This window comes from Dreissena polymorpha, chromosome 7, assembly GCF_020536995.1.
Source record: "Dreissena polymorpha isolate Duluth1 chromosome 7, UMN_Dpol_1.0, whole genome shotgun sequence".
Lineage (NCBI taxonomy): Eukaryota > Metazoa > Mollusca > Bivalvia > Myida > Dreissenidae > Dreissena > Dreissena polymorpha.
Window position 1 is genome coordinate 45,910,137 of NC_068361.1, and position 19,533 is coordinate 45,929,669.

Consider the following 19,533-nt stretch of genomic DNA (forward strand, 5'->3'; position numbering starts at 1 on the left):
ACATATTACTCTGCTGTATACATGAAGTTAATGTTGTATTAGAATACATGTTTTGTATTTATTAATCATTGAAATATTGTGTTTAAATGCATAGTGTTGTAGCAGGGGTTTTTTTTACTAAGAAAGTGACGCCGATATTCGGCGTCCTCCCCTACCAGAATTTTTCCCCTTAAAATACAATTTCCCCACCAAAAATATCATTTTTCACCAAAATATAATATTTTCTCTCAAAGAAATGTTTATTTTTCCTTGGGGCATTCGACAATTATCCAATTTGCACCATGTACAACGAATTCGCGCTCTCTCTCTCCAGACGAACACACAACATCTGGGAATCCCAGTTATTCTAAATATAGCTCTTAAATAACGTCATGTAAACTGGGCAACTAATCGTAATAATCATGTGACTATTTTACTGGATACCGGTCTTGCGCGAGAAGGGTGTTTCGTCAATTAATTACCGGAAACCAGTCGAATTTTCATCCGGGCTATGTGCAAGCCGAGGTATAAACGTGAAAACAGAAAAAAATGTCTCACAATTAGCGTTCTTACACAAACAAAATAAAACATTCGAACTCGGAAGATACTGAACGCATCGAGGCATTTTTTAAGAAAGAATCATCAAAAACCGTTATAACCCAGCAGGATTCCGAGGTAATCAACATCGAACATTGTGAAAGTGAAAGTAGACAATCGGCAGCTGCCGCTCCTTTCCCTTCCAATACTGTAGCAAATCAAGATCGTCAACCCATTCATCATGAAATTGAAATCACAAAATTGACATCGTCCCCCGGCCCCAGTACAAAAATATAGTTGAAAACATTTCCCATTATTAGATCTACACCTGCAACTTTATTAAGGACTTTGACTTTAATACCTGTTAAATGTGTTTAAGAACAAAAAGGACAGAGACAAGTCTCTTTTGATGAGTTATTGACATTGAAATGAGCAGTTTTTATTTTTTCCCCTAATATCTCTCTTTCGCACTCTTTTTTTCCCCTTTCACCCAGCGTCCAGCGTCTTCCCCTTTCTCTAAAAAAAAACCCCTGGTTGTAGTGACAGTAAAATGTAAGAAATAAATGTTAACATACATGTATCTTTTTATTTGTTGCTTTTTATATATTATATGTCAGTAATTTGCTTAAATTGCAAAAAATCATTGACTCTCCTGCGTTATTATTAGGACTCTCAGAAGTTTGATTTTGCCTCTTGAAAATATGGTCCCAAGAGTCCTTGACTCTTGAGATTTGAGGTCTAAGGAAAGCCCTGTTAAAATGCTAACACTTAAAATGACAAAAACATTTTGTTTTAACAAATGACTAACAGTTCAATCATTTAATTATTTATCTGTAAAGTTTTCCAGCAAACTACGTTCAAGAATTCATAACAATGATTCCCTGATAATTGTCACCTCTAGCAGACAAAACAAAATGGCGGCCGTTGTTAACATGACCTATTACCCGACACTTCATAAATACTACTCCAGTATATACTAAGTCACATGACTATCACGTGTCCCGTACTGGGCGAAAAAATCTGCGTCTGCTGCAATCAAAATTGCAAATGGAAATATGCTTTTTGGTGTGTAAATGCACGTTTTGATAAATGCATTCAAAAAGTAATAGCATAAAACACACAAAACGGTGTAAATAATAATAAATGCGTTCCTTTAGCCTGTTTTCGGCGCATTTGTTTCAAGTAAGTTAGGCAAGTAGGTCATGGACTTCATGTGCGACCATTTGTTTATCAATGTGACGTCATGCGCACTTTTGCGCATGTGCATACACAACCAAAACAAAACTTCCGATAATAGGTGCTGTTCGATAACAGGTACTTACACGATAAGTTGTTTTTATTTGCGCATTATGGATATATTTAAGATCTATTAATGTTTATTTATGCCAGAAATTAGTTTATGTGGCTAATATTTCAGATTAAACTGCCGGCCGGATTCTGGACAGGGGACTTGACATGGAATATGCCGTAAGCAGTTGCAACTCCCAGCAACCCGTCGAGTCAATAGCTGGGAGTTGGATTATTGAAACTAGCAGTAATTTGGGATAAAAATGCTTTTCATGATTGGGAAAGGGGTCAAATTTCGAGGGAAAAACTGTTTTGTTTTATCTCCTTTATCTTTCGGTTATCATACTTGAGGATTTAACTTATAACTATGCCAAAACCAGACAACTTGAGTGTTTCATAGAGTTTAAGTTAACTAAACGTGAATCTGATTTACAGCAAAAAAAGAAACACCAACAAGATCATCGTGCAAAATATTGAACGAAGCCGCAAAATTTGTGAATTTAATGAGATACAGTTAATTTACCAATATTTGTAAATTGTATATCGCCATTAAAATACATGAACACAGTTGTTTACTATTTCTTTCGTTTCACTTACCATTAGTAGCTTATTTCGCGGGAAATGTTTGTACAATAAGAACGGTCAAGTTCCGGTTTCACAAACCACACCGGTCATTTTTAGAGTTAAATCTGGTACCCGATCATTCAAACTAATTTAAGGTCGGTACACCCTGCTATTACACGTATAACATTTCTGATAATTTATTCAAATGAAGCGTCGCCAACTTCTATTCAATGATAATCAGAACTTGCACCTTACGGGCACATCTCTTATTAAAGTTATTTTTGTCCAGGACCTAACAATTGAACTAAGGAAAGTCGTCAACAAAGCTTAAACGTTTTATGTGTTGTTGTTTTAACATATTTCTCATTATTTTAAAAATCAGACAATGTAGTGCGATTCAGCGAACATTTATTCATCCACAAATTTACAGAAACATACAATCACAAGCGATTTTCAAACGTGAAGACCTTTATAAGTTGTGACATTGTAAAGGTTTTGAAAGCAAATCGATGTATTTTTCCTGTGTTACGAGCAACTGTCCACCCGATTTTTTCGCTAACGACATCAAACAAGTGCGTTCAACATATACTCGTTGCAGCATGCACAAATACATGGGTTATTTGCAGAACTAATATATATTTTTGAATTTTTCAAAAAATATGAACCCAGTGCCAAGGAGGTGGCGCTAAGGATAGCAGGTGGAGCCAATACACGATATATAAATCATCTCATGATTTACATTTGATAGATAATTTTCTTTTTGATTTTTGTTCAGTGTTTATACGTTAACTCAAATCTGTACAGAACATATAAACATTCTATAAAAACAAGATGTAAATATGTAAATATATAAGTAACCAACTCAATAAAGAAGTCAGCAACATAAAAAAACATATTGAACAATATAAACCAAAGACCTATGTATTCTATAGGTCTTTGTATGAACCAAAAATATGTAATACTCAATAAATCCAATAACTGATAAATTCTGAATATTCGCAAAATATTACTTCTATAACAGATGTGTTCATACAGTAAGCTAATTCTTGAAATCATTTAATAGAGGATATTTGTTGGATTCGATGGAATATCGATTTTATTTCACGAGTGATCATATAAAATAATATTTTCACGAGTGGCGCAGCCACGAATGAAAATATGTATTTTTTATGATCACGAGTTAAGACAAGAAATACAGAATACAGGAGGCGACCATGATTAACGCCCGTGTTATATGTGGGCCGTATTTCTTAATACTTGAGCAATTCAAGCGCTTGTATTAAAGTTTCAAGCGTCTGCGAGTTTACACGTAAGTATCTTTTTTTTTGGTATGTTTAAGTGATTAAAGTTTTCCTCTGTCTAATATAACAATAAATGACAATTCAATCTCGTTTTATGGGCTTTAATATGCATTTGCATGAAGTCTTATCCGCTGGACTTGCAGAAGAATGTTATATATTTTCGCGAAATTTTGTTTGTTTTGTAGGTTACAACATACTAATTTTGTAGGTTCCAATTGGATTCAAACTTTTGAGAGCAACTCGTGACATATTCTGGAGCCGATTCTACAAAAGGCGCAAGATTATTAATTCACTTTTTGTAAAGAATATTTTATTACCTTAGTGGTCACGAATTTGTGAAAGGTTGTGTGGCTGCCAGGTTTGCACAACCCCTAACTATCCCTTTCCTTTATAGTATCGGCCCTCCTCATCGTATAGTCCCTTTAAGGAAAAACCTTCAAGAAGTGCTGGAAAGTTAATGTTTTTCAATTTTTTGAAGTTTTTATTTATTTGATGGTTATCCATGACTATTATGGTGATCATTCTCATGATTTCCGGTGCTCATTGGAAAGTAGGTAAATGTTTATTCCAAGGTGATGCTATGATTTTTTTAATTACCTAACACACACGTAAGTAGTTTGTTAATGCGTTAATAGTAGCTTTATCAAATGTGTTATATGCCGCTTATTTTTCAATAAAATGTAATATGATTATAGGTGCTTCCTAATTTACAGGCAAAAGCTTTTAAAGTTTTTTTGATAACCATGTATTTTTAATAAATATATGGACATGATTGTGTTCAAAATATTATAATTGTTGCAATAATAAAGTAATGCATCCAAAAAATCAATCTTAAAAAGAGTTACATGTTCCAAGCTTAAAGATCTAGCATCTTATTTTTTGTTTGTTTTCTAGCCACAGGAATTTATAGCTGGTTCGGTGTCTGTGGTATAGTGAATGGAGTGTCTGCTAACTGGCTTAGTCACTGGGAGGTCTCTGTATTGATCCCTTAAGTGGGTAATTTATACCAAATTATGCGACTATCGACCGCTAACTCATATTGTGCGTATTTGGTATAAATTATAATAATAATAATGTTTAATAAATACGCACAATATCTATGAGTTAGCGGTGGATAGTCGCATAATTCGGTATAAATAATAATAATGTTCAATGTCAAATATCTCTAAAAGCAACAGACGTAAGGTGTCTTCTGATTGGCTAACACTCAAGGGTCGGTGAAAATTGTACGTCGAAGAACATTACTCGTTCTACCTAGTAGGTCTTGTAGACTTTCGACGTCATGGTACGTCATATAGACACTAAGTACTGGTCCTACCCAGGAAACAGTTTGTTTCATCAAATGTCTCAATTCAACTTGACAGCTTGCTAAAGCAGTTGCATTTAGCATACAGTACACTGATTTAACATAATCAAAATCATGTGATGTGTCAAATCAATTTTGATTGACAAATTTGACAGGATTTTTTTTAATCCAATAAGTTTTAGACTGTCAAATAACACACTCTACGTATTGAAAGCCATACCTGGAGCTTTCTTCTGTATATCACTGACTTCATCAGAAGAATTATTTCTACTGTTGGGAAACGTTAACACCACTAATTGTCTTCTTATTTATTATTAATGTATAATTATATGTAACAGCATAACAACATACTTGTTTCGCAATTAAAATATTTAATAAATACAGGTATCTTGCAGGTTTCTAATTTTCTTTCGCAAACTATTGTTGAATAGTTAAAATTTTGTCGCCACTAAAAAACTAGCTATTTTGTAGCAATTCTAAAATCACAGTCTAAACTGCATACACTTAGCTCTATAGTTACAATTTGAATGCAAATATTAGAATGCATCATGTTATATCATCCATATTTTTTTATTTAAACATTCAAATAACACATAACACAGTACATATATAAAAAGGTACATGGTATTGTGTGGAGATACAAAACACTTCACATCATTTATTTGCACATAAAATAATAGTTACAAAATAAGTAAAACTAAAACACTGTCATCAACCTACATTTCAAGAATATTTATGTATATGAAATTACAAAGTGGTGTTATTGTATTACCTTTTACAAAATTAACATTGCTGGTTTTGTACTAGACATAAAGCATTTATCATGGATTAACAAGTAACAACCAATTTATTAATTACACAATAGAATGGAAATCATATTAATTGCCTTATGCATTTACTAAACAAGCTATTTGCTACTGTTTAGAATTACACTATCTTACTAAAAATGATCACAGGTACTAAGTGCTTTTACATACTTGTGGTAAGTTTTGTATTACTAGTTTGACAATTATCGGCAGACACTTGTCGATATACAGACAAAATTTGCATGGGAACTTTCATATTTTTTCAGCATAATTGCCTTCAAATTGTTAATTTAACAACCCTTTGACATTGTTTGCACAACTGATCTTATTATACCATAGCTGATTTTTGTTTGTAGATAGACATATATAGACTTTTCAAAGTTCTATAAAAGTTCACACATGTCCCATCCAAGTAAACAAACAGAACCAATAAAGATCACCACAGATAATAAGTGTGTGTATAGCTTGGAAATTTTGATAGTTCAGGAATCCCTCCTTTGTTGATTTCTGTAAACCAAAACTGTCAGTTTTGCTGGATAGAATGGCTTGTATGATGCCCAGCTCTTGCCTTGGCAGAACAGCTTCTAAAAACGGAAAATCAACAAATATCTTAAAATTTGATCACAAATTCAGACAATTTATAAATGTCTTGTTTTTTGATGATTTCGAATCTGGAAGACTTTTTACGTAAGATTGTGGTACGAAAATCCAACGGTATCGGATTTTGTGGTTTTAGGCCTAAACTAATTATAGTGATATGTAACCTTTCGGGATAAACTGTCAGTTTTGCTGGCTTGTATGATGCCCAGCTCTTGCCTTGGCAGAACAGCTTCTAAAAACAAAATTCCAACAAATATCTTAAAATTTGATCAATAATGCAGACAATTTATAAATGTCTTGTTTTTTGTTGATTTCGAATCTGGAAGATTGTTTACGTAAGATTGTGGTACGAAAATCCAACGGTATCGGATTTTGTGGTTTTAGGCCTAAACTAATTATAGTGATATGTAACCTTTTGGGATATCGGTAAAGTGCGAGCAGACGAGATGTAAATACGTTTAAAATTAAAGCTAAAAGACTAAAAAGTTAGATCGAATATCTTTAAATTTTGTGAATAAATGTGTTTCTGGTGGATAACAACGACAACTTACCAGAATATTGCTTATGATCACACGCAAAACTTCTTTCTGAGAGCGAATGGAAAATGTGTCACAATTCTGACAAATAAACAGTAGGGTGTCGTTATTGAAATACCGCTAGAATACTGGAAGAATAGAGATGCCAACTATAATGTTAAAACAAATAATTTTTTAACAAGCGTTTGTGATTTGTCAGGATAATAATAACAATAAGATATCGAAAAGATCAAAGCAAATAAATTCGACAGAAATCTGAGATTTGGGAATATATTAAAGACGGGTTATGTTCACCTAAATTGTGTTTGGTAAAGACTGTCACTATATGTAGTGAACCAGTCTTCGGCTTATACCCACTGAAGAAGAGTATTCAGGGGAGATAATTGAGTAATGACTTAATTCTGGAACGGTTGCGAAGAAAAACAAATAATTAGAGAGTATTTAGTGCAAATCGCTACACAATTATGATGTCATTAAAATAATTTTTCCTAAGGTATCATAGCAGGGTTTTTTTGGCCCGATTTTATAGCCGAAATTGGGCTATGTTCCCAATCCCAAAAAGTATACTTTTTTCCCAAAATTTTGCAAAAAATTCCCAATTTCCAAAAAAAAAAAAAAAAAAAAAAAAAATTATTATTTTTTTTTTTTAATTTCTTTTTAGAAAGAAGTCTAATGTGTATTTTATCTCAATATCAATTCAATTACATCTAACAAAGTATTATATGATTTTGTTCTTTTAATTTAAATGATTATAAAGGGAGCTTAGTCTAGCAAGTATTTTGTCAAAACATTACTTATTTAAATACAGTTTTCGTTGTTATGTCCAAGAATACACATTTAACTATATCTTGATATATAACACATGCGTTTTTTTTGTATTTTTTCACTTAAAAAATTTAAATGTTTTCATTAAGAGGGCCAATACCATGGATAGACATGATACAAAACAGGCACCGTGTACTTAAGCAAATGCCACTTGCCACGGTGTTCATCTCACTGTGTTCGCTTACCAATATGAAACTCGTGATGGGTGCTCAGATCAAATGTCGCGGGGGCTGTTTGCCATAAGGCGAACACCAACAATCACCGCAGACCCATAATATCTACCGCGGTGTTTATCGTGTTCGCTAAAAATAAAATAATTGAACATAAACATATTGCATTGATCCCTTTCATTTAAAAGTGGTAATGAATAATGTATTTCACACCCATGCCCATGACAGTGTTTTCTGTCTTTTTAAACGCTGCGTATAAAATAAAACCGTGTTTGCACCTAGCTGTAAGATACCGCACCTGGAGGAGTGATAAATGCGTATTTGATTATGCAATTAAAAGTTTGAAGCCATGGAGAACTCATCACTGATTGTTGTAATCGTATTATCCCGAGTCACTGGATTCCCCGATACATACCTGTCAACTGTCTCAATCGCATACATTCAACTTCTCCCATCTTTATCCATTACTCAACAGGGCCCTCACACTACTTTGGGGGAAGGGGTCCGCAGCCATTAGGAGGGGGAATTTTTGCGGCGTTTCCCTTCTTGGGGGATTTTTTTACTTACTCTCATTATTTCATTTGTACATGTTTGCACTATATTCATTGCATTTTTCATAATTTAGTATGTTTGAAAAGATTAAATTGAAATAGAACTGAGATATAATATCATGAGACACATCTTACTATTAAAAAAAAAAAAAAAAAAAAGAAAAATAATTTTTTTTTTTTTTAGGGGGAATTTTTCCCCCCAAAAGGGGAAAAAAGTATACTTTTCAGTTGGGGGACTGCCACCGAAATTCGGCGGCAGATTTGATAGATTGAGGGCCCTGCTCAATTATCCCATATTTGCCCTTTTTCCATTTTTAAAAGCAAATTAAAGATTTGATGAAATAAGCGCCCAATCAGGACAGTTGTATTCCAACATGCGTAAATCACCTGATACGGTTTGAAAGCGTTGTGTACAGCTATTTTCGGATACAACTTCTACATGAAATAAATGAATTTCTTTGTGCTGATTAAAAGCGCGCTAAAATTGGTGTGGGTGTATTTATTTGTGAATATTTTTTTTGTAGCAGGTACAACATTGAGATCATTTAATTTCCATTAAAAGTTTCGTTGTAAATCAACTAAAGTTAGTACCGTGGTATCTCGCGAATGATTTGGCATTGACATTTCCTCTTAATAAAATATCATTTAAACACGCTGTATCGTTACCGTTGCGCTGTTTCAGTTCCTTCATTAATGAAACAATTATTGTATTGTTTACTGACTGCACACAAGTGTCGTAACATACTGATGCAGTACGTAAATTCGGACAGTACTTTAAGTCGAACACAAGTAAATAAATGATTTAATACTCACTTGATTTCTTTGAAACTCGATATTTGTTGTTAAAAAGGGCAATTGAATTGATTAACACCATAAGAGTTAATAGTATTGATCATCTAAACACTTATTTACGTTTCAGACTTTACGTACTGTCCGAATTAAAGTACGCATGTGCACATACATGTAATATCTACATGTAGTATATGATTTTCTTTTGTACATGTACATTTAAAATGCGTGAATGACCCTCGCAGACAGGTGTTTACGATGGCTGCGCGTCATCGCGGTGATTACGGGTGTTCCTGTTAACGATCGTGTGCAATCCCGGCGATTTCGGGTGTCCGTCAAACACAGCGGTCAGCAGCGTGTCCTTCCCCGCGAAATGTCACCCATTGGGAAAAGTGAACACCGCGGACAGGCCTTTTTGTTTAAGTGCCTTTACTGTAGTCCAAATAATTAGATGTTATCTAGTATCTACCCATGTATATCGACCACATATTTATAGGAGTAAAGCCCTAACGTAACATTAAAGTTTAATTGAGTATTTGATAAAAAAACTTATGTTTTTTTTAATAAAGAAAAGAAGATTGATGATTAACATTTAAATTACTTTTGAAGAGTCCGATTATCATAAAAATGTTACTAGATTGCATTAATCAGTTTTGTTTAACAATAATTACTGAAAGCAATAGCGAAGGTAGGGGTCAGTGCCTTACAAAGCATTTTCTGTGACAGCTGTAAGTGAAGAGAAGTAAAAACAGTTTTAATTAAATGCATTTCTTTGATGAAATGTTATGTTTCATGTTTTGTAGCTGGCTGTCAATATACTCAAGATGGGACGTTTTCTCCTGTACCAGCTGTTAGTGTTGGGGTTTGTGATCCTTCTAGCCACACCGAGTGCTGCGACGCTCTCGAAAAGTGACAGGGGGAAGAAGAAGCAAAAGGAGGAAGAGGTAGAGAAGAAGAGCATCTTTTACTTAATTCTGGAGTCCGAAAAGTAAATATAAGGATTTAAAATTAGCCAGTATCCCCTCAAATGTGTTGTGGTAACCCTTAAAATGTGGTGTGGACCTGTAGATTTTCTGAGAAAGCTCATATGCATGGTCAAATTTGGGGCTATTCCAAATCTCAAAAAGTATTTATTTATGTCATAAATTACTGTCTAAAATTTCCTATTGAGGTTTAAAAAAAATAATTTAAATGTCAACTTTTAGTTTATCTCTCTATCCAGCTTTATTAATTGAACCTTATACAATATAATATTGATACCATTTTTATTCTAAATTTTTGGATTTAATTTAAATTTAATTTAAATGTAACTTCCTAATGGACTAAAAATGCATCAAAATACGTATCTAAGTGGTAAAGGGTAAAATTTCCCACCTTTGACAAAGCACATTATCTCGGTGCATCCATTAGTTGCACTGATTTTCTTGTTTGTTAGATCATACAAGTTAGTTTTGCAGATCCAGATTAAAGAATCAATATTTAACACTTTACCACTTAGATACATATTTTGATGCGTGTGTAGTCCCTTAGAAAGTTGAATTTAATTAAAGACTTTACTTTCAAGATTCAAGTTTTAAATGCTTGATTTCCAACCCTAACATAATGATGAGCAGTGAACAGCATAAAACCTGAACAGACTGCACATAGCCATTTTCACTTTGCTTCAAAGAGGAAAAGGGTTAAATCTACCACTCAACATGCACCAATTTTCCAAGATTGAAAAAGATCGTTTTTACTGAAAGAACTTTTTTAGCCGAAGATTACATTGTCAGACAAGACAGTGGTAGAACGTGATCTGGTGACTACAGACCCCAAGTGGAAGGATATCGTCAAAGAGCACAACACTTACTGCAGTCTGACCAATGAGTTGAAGCAGTTGGAAGCAGATACTCTAGGATATGTGACTCCAGTAGGTTTGCAAGTTGTGTGTTGTTTTTATGCTCCCGAAGGAGGGCATATAGTGATCTCACTGTCCATCCGTCCGTCTGTCCGTCACACTTTGCGTTTAGGTTTAAAAAAATCCTCATAACTTCTCTTTCCCTTGAGATATAACCTTCATATTTGGCATGCATGTGTATAGGGACAAGGCCTTTCCATACACACACAAATTTTGACCCCTGTGACCTTGACCTTGAACTTAGGGGCGTATTTAGGTTTCGAAATCTGCAATTAGGTTTCGAAAAAAGCTCATAACTTCTATCAAGCGTTTATAGAGGGTATAAGTCATCCTATGGTGACAGCTCTTGTTTCTTGTTAGTTTTTAAGTCCCGGAACATAATAGTTTTTAGTTTAAACCTATTTATTTTAGCTTGATTGCATTGAAAGCCTGTGACATATTTGAAACGCCTTGAGTCCGTTTCCTGGGACTAGAACCAATACTTGGTGTATATGTGGGAGATCTAAAGAATGCTCCCACAATGGGGATAGAACCCATGACCTTCATATTGGTGGGCGGACACCATACCAACTTTGTACCTGTGCAGTCCTCACATGCTCATCAGGTACAACACTTTGTGCCTGTGCAGTCCTCACATGCTCATCAGGTACAACACTTTGTACCTGTGCAGTCCTCACATGCTCATCAGGTACAACACTTTGTGCCTGTGCAGTCCTCACATGCTCATCAGGTACAACACTTTGTGCCTGTGCAGTCCTCACATGCTCATCAGGTACAACACTTTGTGCCTGTGCAGTCCTCACATGCTCATCAGGTACAACACTTTGTACCTGTGCAGTCCTCACATGCTCATCAGGTACAACACTTTGTGCCTGTGCAGTCCTCACATGCTCATCAGGTACAACACTTTGTGTCTGTGCAGTCCTCACATGCTCATCAGGTACAACACTTTGTGTCTGTGCAGTCCTCACATGCTCATCAGGTACAACACTTTGTGCCTGTGCAGTCCTCACATGCTCATCAGGTACAACACTTTGTGCCTGTGCAGTCCTCACATGCTCATCAGGTACAACACTTTGTGCCTGTGCAGTCCTCACATGCTCATCAGGTACAACACTTTGTGCCTGTGCAGTCCTCACATGCTCATCAGGTACAACACTTTGTGCCTTAACTGGATTTTCATGATGAAGAGACTTCCTTTAAACAAAAAAAATCGTTAAAGCAGAAAATGTCATCCCTGATTAGCCTGTGGGGACTGCACTGGATAATTAGGGAAAACACTTTATGCACATGCATTAAACCCCGTTTTTCTAGAGCACGGTTCATATCAATTGACTTGTGTGTTTTGCTAGTGGAACAGCCATGGGTATGATGTTGCGAAGATATTTGCGAGGAAGTTTTCATACATATCACCAGTCTGGTTACAAGTACGGCGAAAGCCTAGTGGTCACTTTGGGGTCACAGGAACTCACGATGTGGATAGAGGTACTCGGGGTTAATTTTCTTTATTTCTTTACTTTAATCAGTGAACCATGGACAAAAATCACCAAAAGTTAATTCCCTAACCTGTGAATTTGTTAAACTTATTGCTATGATAGTATATACCTCTATTTCAGTGAAGAGGGGAGATTTTATACATATCTCTGTGAACAAGTTTGTTTGGTTATAATTTATTAGATGTTAACATCAGAAAACAGAAGACACAGTTCACAGCATTTAAGTGGGTTACGATATGGCCTGTGTCATACGAAATGCATGCATCATCTGCACAGTATGGTCAGCAGAAGCTACCCTGTCCGCTAAAGGAACCATGGAACCTTGCATGACTATTGCAGACATGGTAGCATCTAACCACACGCCATGATTGCAACAAATAAATGTGTTGGAATTAAAAAGCAGTAAAAGAAGACAAGCATATTTAGCTCCACTATTCGTCGAATAGTCCAAGGTATATTTCTCACCCAAATGTCTGCGTAATGGGTCTGGTTTAGTTAAATGTAAAACATTTCAGTATCACAGTTTCAAGAATATTTGTTTATGTGTTCTGGTTCATTGTTTTGGGTAACTGAGCAAGTTCCATAACTTTGACCTACAGGTTAGAAGAATTATTCCCCCTTTTTATGCCCCCGGATCGAATGATCAGGGGTAAATTGTTTTTGGCCTGTCTGTCTGTCACAAACTTTAACCTTGGTTAAAGTTTTGCAATATTGAACATAGCAACTTGATATTTGGCATGCATGTGTATCTCATGGAGCTGCACATTTTGAGTGGTGAAAGGTCAAGGTCATATACCTGCCAAATGATAAAAATCAAAGCGGCACAGTAGGGGGCATTGTGTTTCTGACAAACACATCTCTTGTTTCACTTAGAAATTTGATTAAGGTGAAGGTGCAACTTCCCTTTATCACTATTTCTACTACAGGTATTCAAGTGAAACTTCACATATGTGTTTGTGGTAATTTTGTGAGGTGGCTGACAAAGTTCTATAACTCTGACCAGCAATTCAGCAGAATTGTATGCTTTCTTCTACTTAGTTAACCCTTTGCATGCTGGGAAATTTGTCGTCTGCTAAAATGTCGTTTGCTGAATTTCTAAAATTAGCATTTTCTTTGATTTTTTTCAAAGAATACTATCAGAATAGCAAACAGTTTGGATCCTGATGAGACGCCAAGTTCTGTGGCATCTCATCTGGATCCAAACTGTTTGCAAAGGCCTTCAACATTCGGTTCCCGCACAGAGAGTTAAACATTTGGTAAAGGTGAACATGCAACATCCCCATATCACCATTTCTACTATAGCTATTCAAATGAAACTTTACATATGTATTTAGGGTCATAGAGGCCACTGACAAAGTTCTGTAACTCTGACCAGCAATTAAGCAGAATTATACCCAGTTTTGTACATGTTCTTAGAACATTCTGGCTTATATTTGTATGCATCTACTATATATCCATATCTATATAGTGACAACAGATATTGAAATAACATGTTACAATCTTGTTCAGTATCTAAATGCACATTCACTGACCAAACCCTATTACTTTGACCAACCTGTCAGGTTAAGGCTTGAGTGCTAGCTGAAATTCCAGTTAAAGTTTGCATGCAACAAGTACATATGTCTGTAACAACTGCAGATATTCCATTGAAACTTAACTGAAACTTAACACATGTCTTCAATGTCACAGACCAAGACCAATAAGTCTGACCTACTACCGGTATTTAGCAGAATTATGCCCTAAAAATGTACTAAAAATGGAAAAAAAAGTATTTTGTAGAAAGCTTTCATGCAGATCAAGGATGGGATTGCATTTGGGGCAAGTTAGGCTTAAAATAATTGTAACTCAAAATAAATTTTCTCTGGAATTGAGTTTCAAGGTAGCTAAGATGCAGACCATACTTTCAAAATTAATTAAATGAAACTAAATTAATAAGAATGTGAAAATCTAGTTTCCGTGCATGGTCAATTTTCTTGTTTTCATATTTGTGAATTTTAAACTTACAAATACTATATAACTTCTACAAAATATTCAACACAAAACATGTCTTTGTGGTCATTATATCGGGTGATTGATGACAGAAAATGAACATATTCTTTCATAGCGTAAAAATATTCAAGCTGTCCTTGGGCAGCTCTTGTTGATCGCCCAATTTTAAATTTGCATGTTTTTTTTCAGGTTGGGTGTCTGACGTAACAAAATCAAAGTCTACCAAAATGGGTAGGTTTTCTTTTATATTATATTTTTATTTATTTATTTTATTTATTTTGCCGTCATAACAAAGGCCCAATAAAACCAGTCTGATAAAGGACAGTGCTATCAGGACACTGACCAATAACAAATATTAACTCCTCCCATTTTTTAGCGAGGCTGTTTTCGGAGAAAACCCGAGCTATTGTCATAGACTGCTCTTCGTGTCGTGTCGTGTTGTCCGCTGGCGTCGTGCTAAAACCTTAAAATCTAAAATCAAAGTGCTTCCACCTACAACTTTGAAACTTCATATGTAGATGCTTCTTGATGAGTTCTACACGCCACACCTAATTTTTGGGTCACTAGGTCAAAGGTCAAGGTCACTGTGACCTCTAAATAAAACAAAAATTCTGAAAAGCTTTCGCAGCCGAGCGTGGCACCCGTTATGCGGTGCTCTTGTTGTAATAACAAGTAACTGTCCAATAACACAATTCTAGGCCCGCCAACATTTGGCATTACTCTGCAATGTTACAACCACTTTGAATTATTTTAGAAGGAATGTTATTAAAAGTATATACTGCAAAACAATCTGAGTCAATATGAGTATTAAAAGCATTCATGAATAAGGGACATTATGATTTTCAACAGTTCTGATGAGATAATAAGCAAAAAGTACAAATAACACATGTGAACCATCTTTTTTTTTTAAATCATGTAAATAAAATTTTAATTTCACAATCACCACCTTAACAGTTTACTGTTGATGACATGCATATAAAAAGTGGATTACTCAAAAATCTTAAAGTCTTCCACAATTCATAATGAGCTTTGCGACAAATTTTCAAAAGTGACGACAGTCTTTTAAAGGGGGAAAGTTTATTTCTGACAACAGAATGATTGTGCTGAGTTTCAGTTTAGAGTTAAGCCAAGCTCTCAGATTTTTTTCGAATCTTTTTATCAATTATCTTATTGTGTTACATAGAATGTGAAGTGATATATGTATCCATATGTTTTTGTTTTTTCTACCATTGAATTGCATTTATAGTGTAACATGAATTCAATATTCTGCTAACATATTCATCTATTGGTGATGGCAAATAAATTTTTATGTTTACTGGTTCTTATAATAGCATGGTCATTGTATTCACTTCACCCGCTTCATATCATACCAAAAAATCTGTTGATGATATTTGGACTAAGTTGTCTGTATAATCCACAAGGTGATATTATTTGCTGAAAAGTGCACACATATTGTCAGCCTTTGTGTTTACATACACACTCAAGCGTGTTGTTTAATTTTGGAAAGTGAGCAAAGTTCAATGTGATTCAATAGCAAGCAACTGCAGTGCCCATAACAGTGCTTTGATTATAGTTCATGTCCAACTAATAAGTAGCTTCAATACATAAACTTGACATGACTATTTTAAATCATCATTTTCACAAACCAAGTACCATAATAATTATCCTCTCATTCAAGTAAATTATCAGTACTCTCCAGCCGCAAACCACGAACATTGCAGTGATCCTTATACAATGTTTTAATTCAAATAATTGCTTAACAAGCATTGCATTTGATATGATTATCCCAACGCTTTTCGGAGAAAAAGTGTGGTTATTTTATTGATCTCCTTCTTCCGTCTGTCCGTCCGTCTGTCCTGGCCACCTGCTCCTCCTACACTATTAGCACTAGAACCTTGAAACTTACACACTTGGTAGATATGAGCATATGTGCGACTGAACTATTTGGAATTTTGATCTGACCCCTGGGTCAAAAGTTATGGGGGTTGGGGTGGGGCCGGGTCAGAGATTTTCCTGCGAGCGCGATTCAAAAAAGGCTCATAACTACTGTGTCCCTGCAGATATTGCTTTCATAATTGGTATGCATGTGTATCTGGACAAGACCTTTCCATTTCCATAAAATTTTTGACCCCTGTGACCTTGACTTGATCTTGAGGTTAGCTTTCAGGTTTCGAAATCTGCTACCGCAATTCGAAAAATGCTCATTCCTTCTGTGTTCCTTCAGATATTGCTTTCATATTTGGTATGCATTCGTATCTAAACAACACCTTTCCATGCGCATGAAATTTGTATGCCCCCGGTAGGGTGGCATATAGCATTTGAACTGTCTGTCTGTCCGTCAGTCCGTCCGAAAACTTTAACATTGGCCATAACTTTTGCAATATTAAAGATAGCAACTTGATATTTGGCATGAATGTGTATCTCATGAAGCTGCACATTTTGAGTGGTGAAAGGTCAAGGTCATCCTTCAAGGTCAAAGGTAAAAAAACAACAAATCCAAGGGAAGTAATAAGCTTTAAAGGGAGATAATTATCTGTACCTGCCAAATGATACAAAAAATAAAATAAATCAAAGTGGCGCAGGATGGGACATTGTGTTTCTGACAAACACATCTTTTGTTGAATTTGGGGTCCGTGTTCAGGTTTTGAAATCTTATAACGTCTGTGTCCCTTCAGATATTGCTTTCATATTTGGGGCGCATGTGTATCTAAACAAGACCTTTCCATGGGCATAAAAGTTTTGACCCCTGTGACTTTGACCTTGAAAAAAGGGTCCATGTTTAGATTTTGAAATCTATTATGTGGTTATCTCCGCCGTCTGTTCGTCAGTTTGTCCGTCCTGGCCACTATCTCCACCTTCACTATTAGCACTAGAACCTTGAAACTTACACACATGGTAGCTATGAGCATATGTGTGACAGTGCACTATTTGGCATTTTGACCTGATCCCTGGGTCAAAAGTAATGGGGTTGGGTAGGGGCCGGGTTAGAGATTTTCACTCATTTTTTAGGTTATTTTACATTAACTTCTTCATTTCTACACCGATTTACTTTGAATTGATACTGAGCATCTCTTATGACAATATGGTCAATCTCAACTATGCATGGCCCCATTACCAACCCTGGGGCGCCCCTGGGTCAAACATGCGGCGTGGGGATACGCGTTGGCCTCTGCCGCGCCATTTCTAGTTTGAACTTTACTTGTAATTTGAAATGATTAAAGTAGAGGGGACACATTATTTTGATAATAAATATTGGTTATGTAAATAGCTTTACATAAATGGAGCTACTTCAAATGAAAGTACATGTAAATTGTCACCTCTTGTTGGTAATTGAACTTTTACGTAGAAAAGCAAAACAGCCTTTTGATAAGCTATTATGCTGAAAAAGCTAGCATTTAAAGTCCATTATTTACACATTGGTCGATTTGAACGAGAGGAAATATATAAGTTAAAGCCACTTTAATGTTAAAATGCTAACACATGTTTTAAATCAAACTTTTTTATTGCAGATAAACGAGTATTCTTAAATAACTCGAAATTTCTTTTAATTGCTCTTAATATGTAATAAATGCTCTTAATTTCTTATGATTGCGGCAAATGTCTAATAATTGCTCTTTATGTCTAATAATTGCTCTTTATGTCTAATAACTGTTCTAAATTTCTAATAAAATCTGTCATGGCAGTGTGATTTTCATTTCTGCCCTGACTCAGATTTGTATGTTTTACACAGAAGTTTAACACTATAAAAGCTGTTGGACTATTCAAACTTTAAGGAGCATTATATTGATTTGATCCTTCCATAACATACCTACTTTGAGAAAAACATGGCGTATCAAATTTCTTTAACCCTTACAGTGCGGGAACCGAGTTGTGAAGGCCTTTGCAAACAGTTTGGATCCAGATGAGACGCCACAAAACGTGGCGTCTCATCTGGATCCAAACTGTTTGCTATTCTGATAGTATTCTTTGAAAAAAAATCGAAGAAAATGCTCATTTTAGAAATTCTGCAGACGACATTTTAGCAGACGACAAATTTCCCAGCATGCAAAGGGTTAAAGCACAATATCTTTCATAAATTGTTTACAAGTTAGAGTGCTACCGGTAATCAATATGATCACACAAAAGGTAGTCTATGTACAAGTTTTAAATCGACCTCAATTATGCTGTGTGTTAATTGGTTGTATTTTACCTTATTCGGGTGAGAAAGTTTAGATATAAATGAAATCTGTTTACTTCAAGCCACGTTGTTGAAAATTTGTTAGGTTTTTGGTTTTGTTGAAATGTGTTGTGAAAACTGACAAGTTTGAAAGTTTGTTTGGGCAGTATTTATTTGTGAATAATAATACATAAACATTAATATTCTAGTTACTTTTTAGAGTTATCTAATAGTTGATTAAAACCAAATATTCAAGATGGCCACGTTTTCTCAGTCAACTGTGCCTAAAAGCTCTGATTCAGTTACAGACTTTTGTTGTTCGCCATGTCTAGAGCACAAAATTGACCAGTGGGCAGAGTTTTACTGCGATAGTTGTATGAAGTGTTACTGTGGAAAATGTTTTAATCTTCATGGTCAGTTGTTTGGGAATCATGTGATGTATGGACGGGGAGACACGAGTAAGTGGCCAGTGGCAAAGGAAGTGGAGAATTTCCTTCAGAAATGTGACCTGCACGAAGACAACAGTGTTGAAATGTATTGCAATGACCACAGTCAGCTGTGCTGCATAACTTGTGTTTTCCATAATCACAGGTAATTAAGACATATATTTGCTTTAAAAAAAATGTGTGTTGTCATTAATAGAGTTTTCACAAAGGAAATTCCTGACCCTTGTGAATAATACTCTTATTAGGGAATCAACTCAGACACTGAATTAAGTTTTACTAACACAATGTATACATAAGT

The 19,533-nt window shown here is 35.2% G+C and overlaps 2 protein-coding genes across 3 annotated transcripts in view; one reads left to right on the forward strand and one right to left on the reverse strand.

Moving 5' to 3' along the window:
- The window catches only part of LOC127839208 (telomere-associated protein RIF1-like), a 73,038-nt gene extending 70,606 nt beyond the window's left edge, over positions 1-2,432 (reverse strand). Inside the window, exon 1 of one of the 2 annotated variants that reach the window (XM_052367481.1) lies at positions 2,401-2,432. The gene's annotated coding sequence lies outside the window, so the exon portion shown is untranslated. The other variant, XM_052367480.1, reaches the window with a different exon arrangement.
- Positions 2,433-3,592: 1,160 nt separating this feature from the next.
- The window catches only part of LOC127839213 (chitinase domain-containing protein 1-like), a 39,689-nt gene continuing 23,748 nt past the window's right edge, over positions 3,593-19,533 (forward strand). Inside the window, exons 1-5 of the mRNA XM_052367487.1 lie at positions 3,593-3,676; positions 10,055-10,195; positions 11,005-11,160; positions 12,501-12,633; positions 14,823-14,864. Coding sequence (XP_052223447.1) covers positions 10,076-10,195; positions 11,005-11,160; positions 12,501-12,633; positions 14,823-14,864 — 451 coding nt within the window. The 5' untranslated portion in view covers positions 3,593-3,676; positions 10,055-10,075. The remainder of the gene's footprint in view (positions 3,677-10,054; positions 10,196-11,004; positions 11,161-12,500; positions 12,634-14,822; positions 14,865-19,533) is intronic.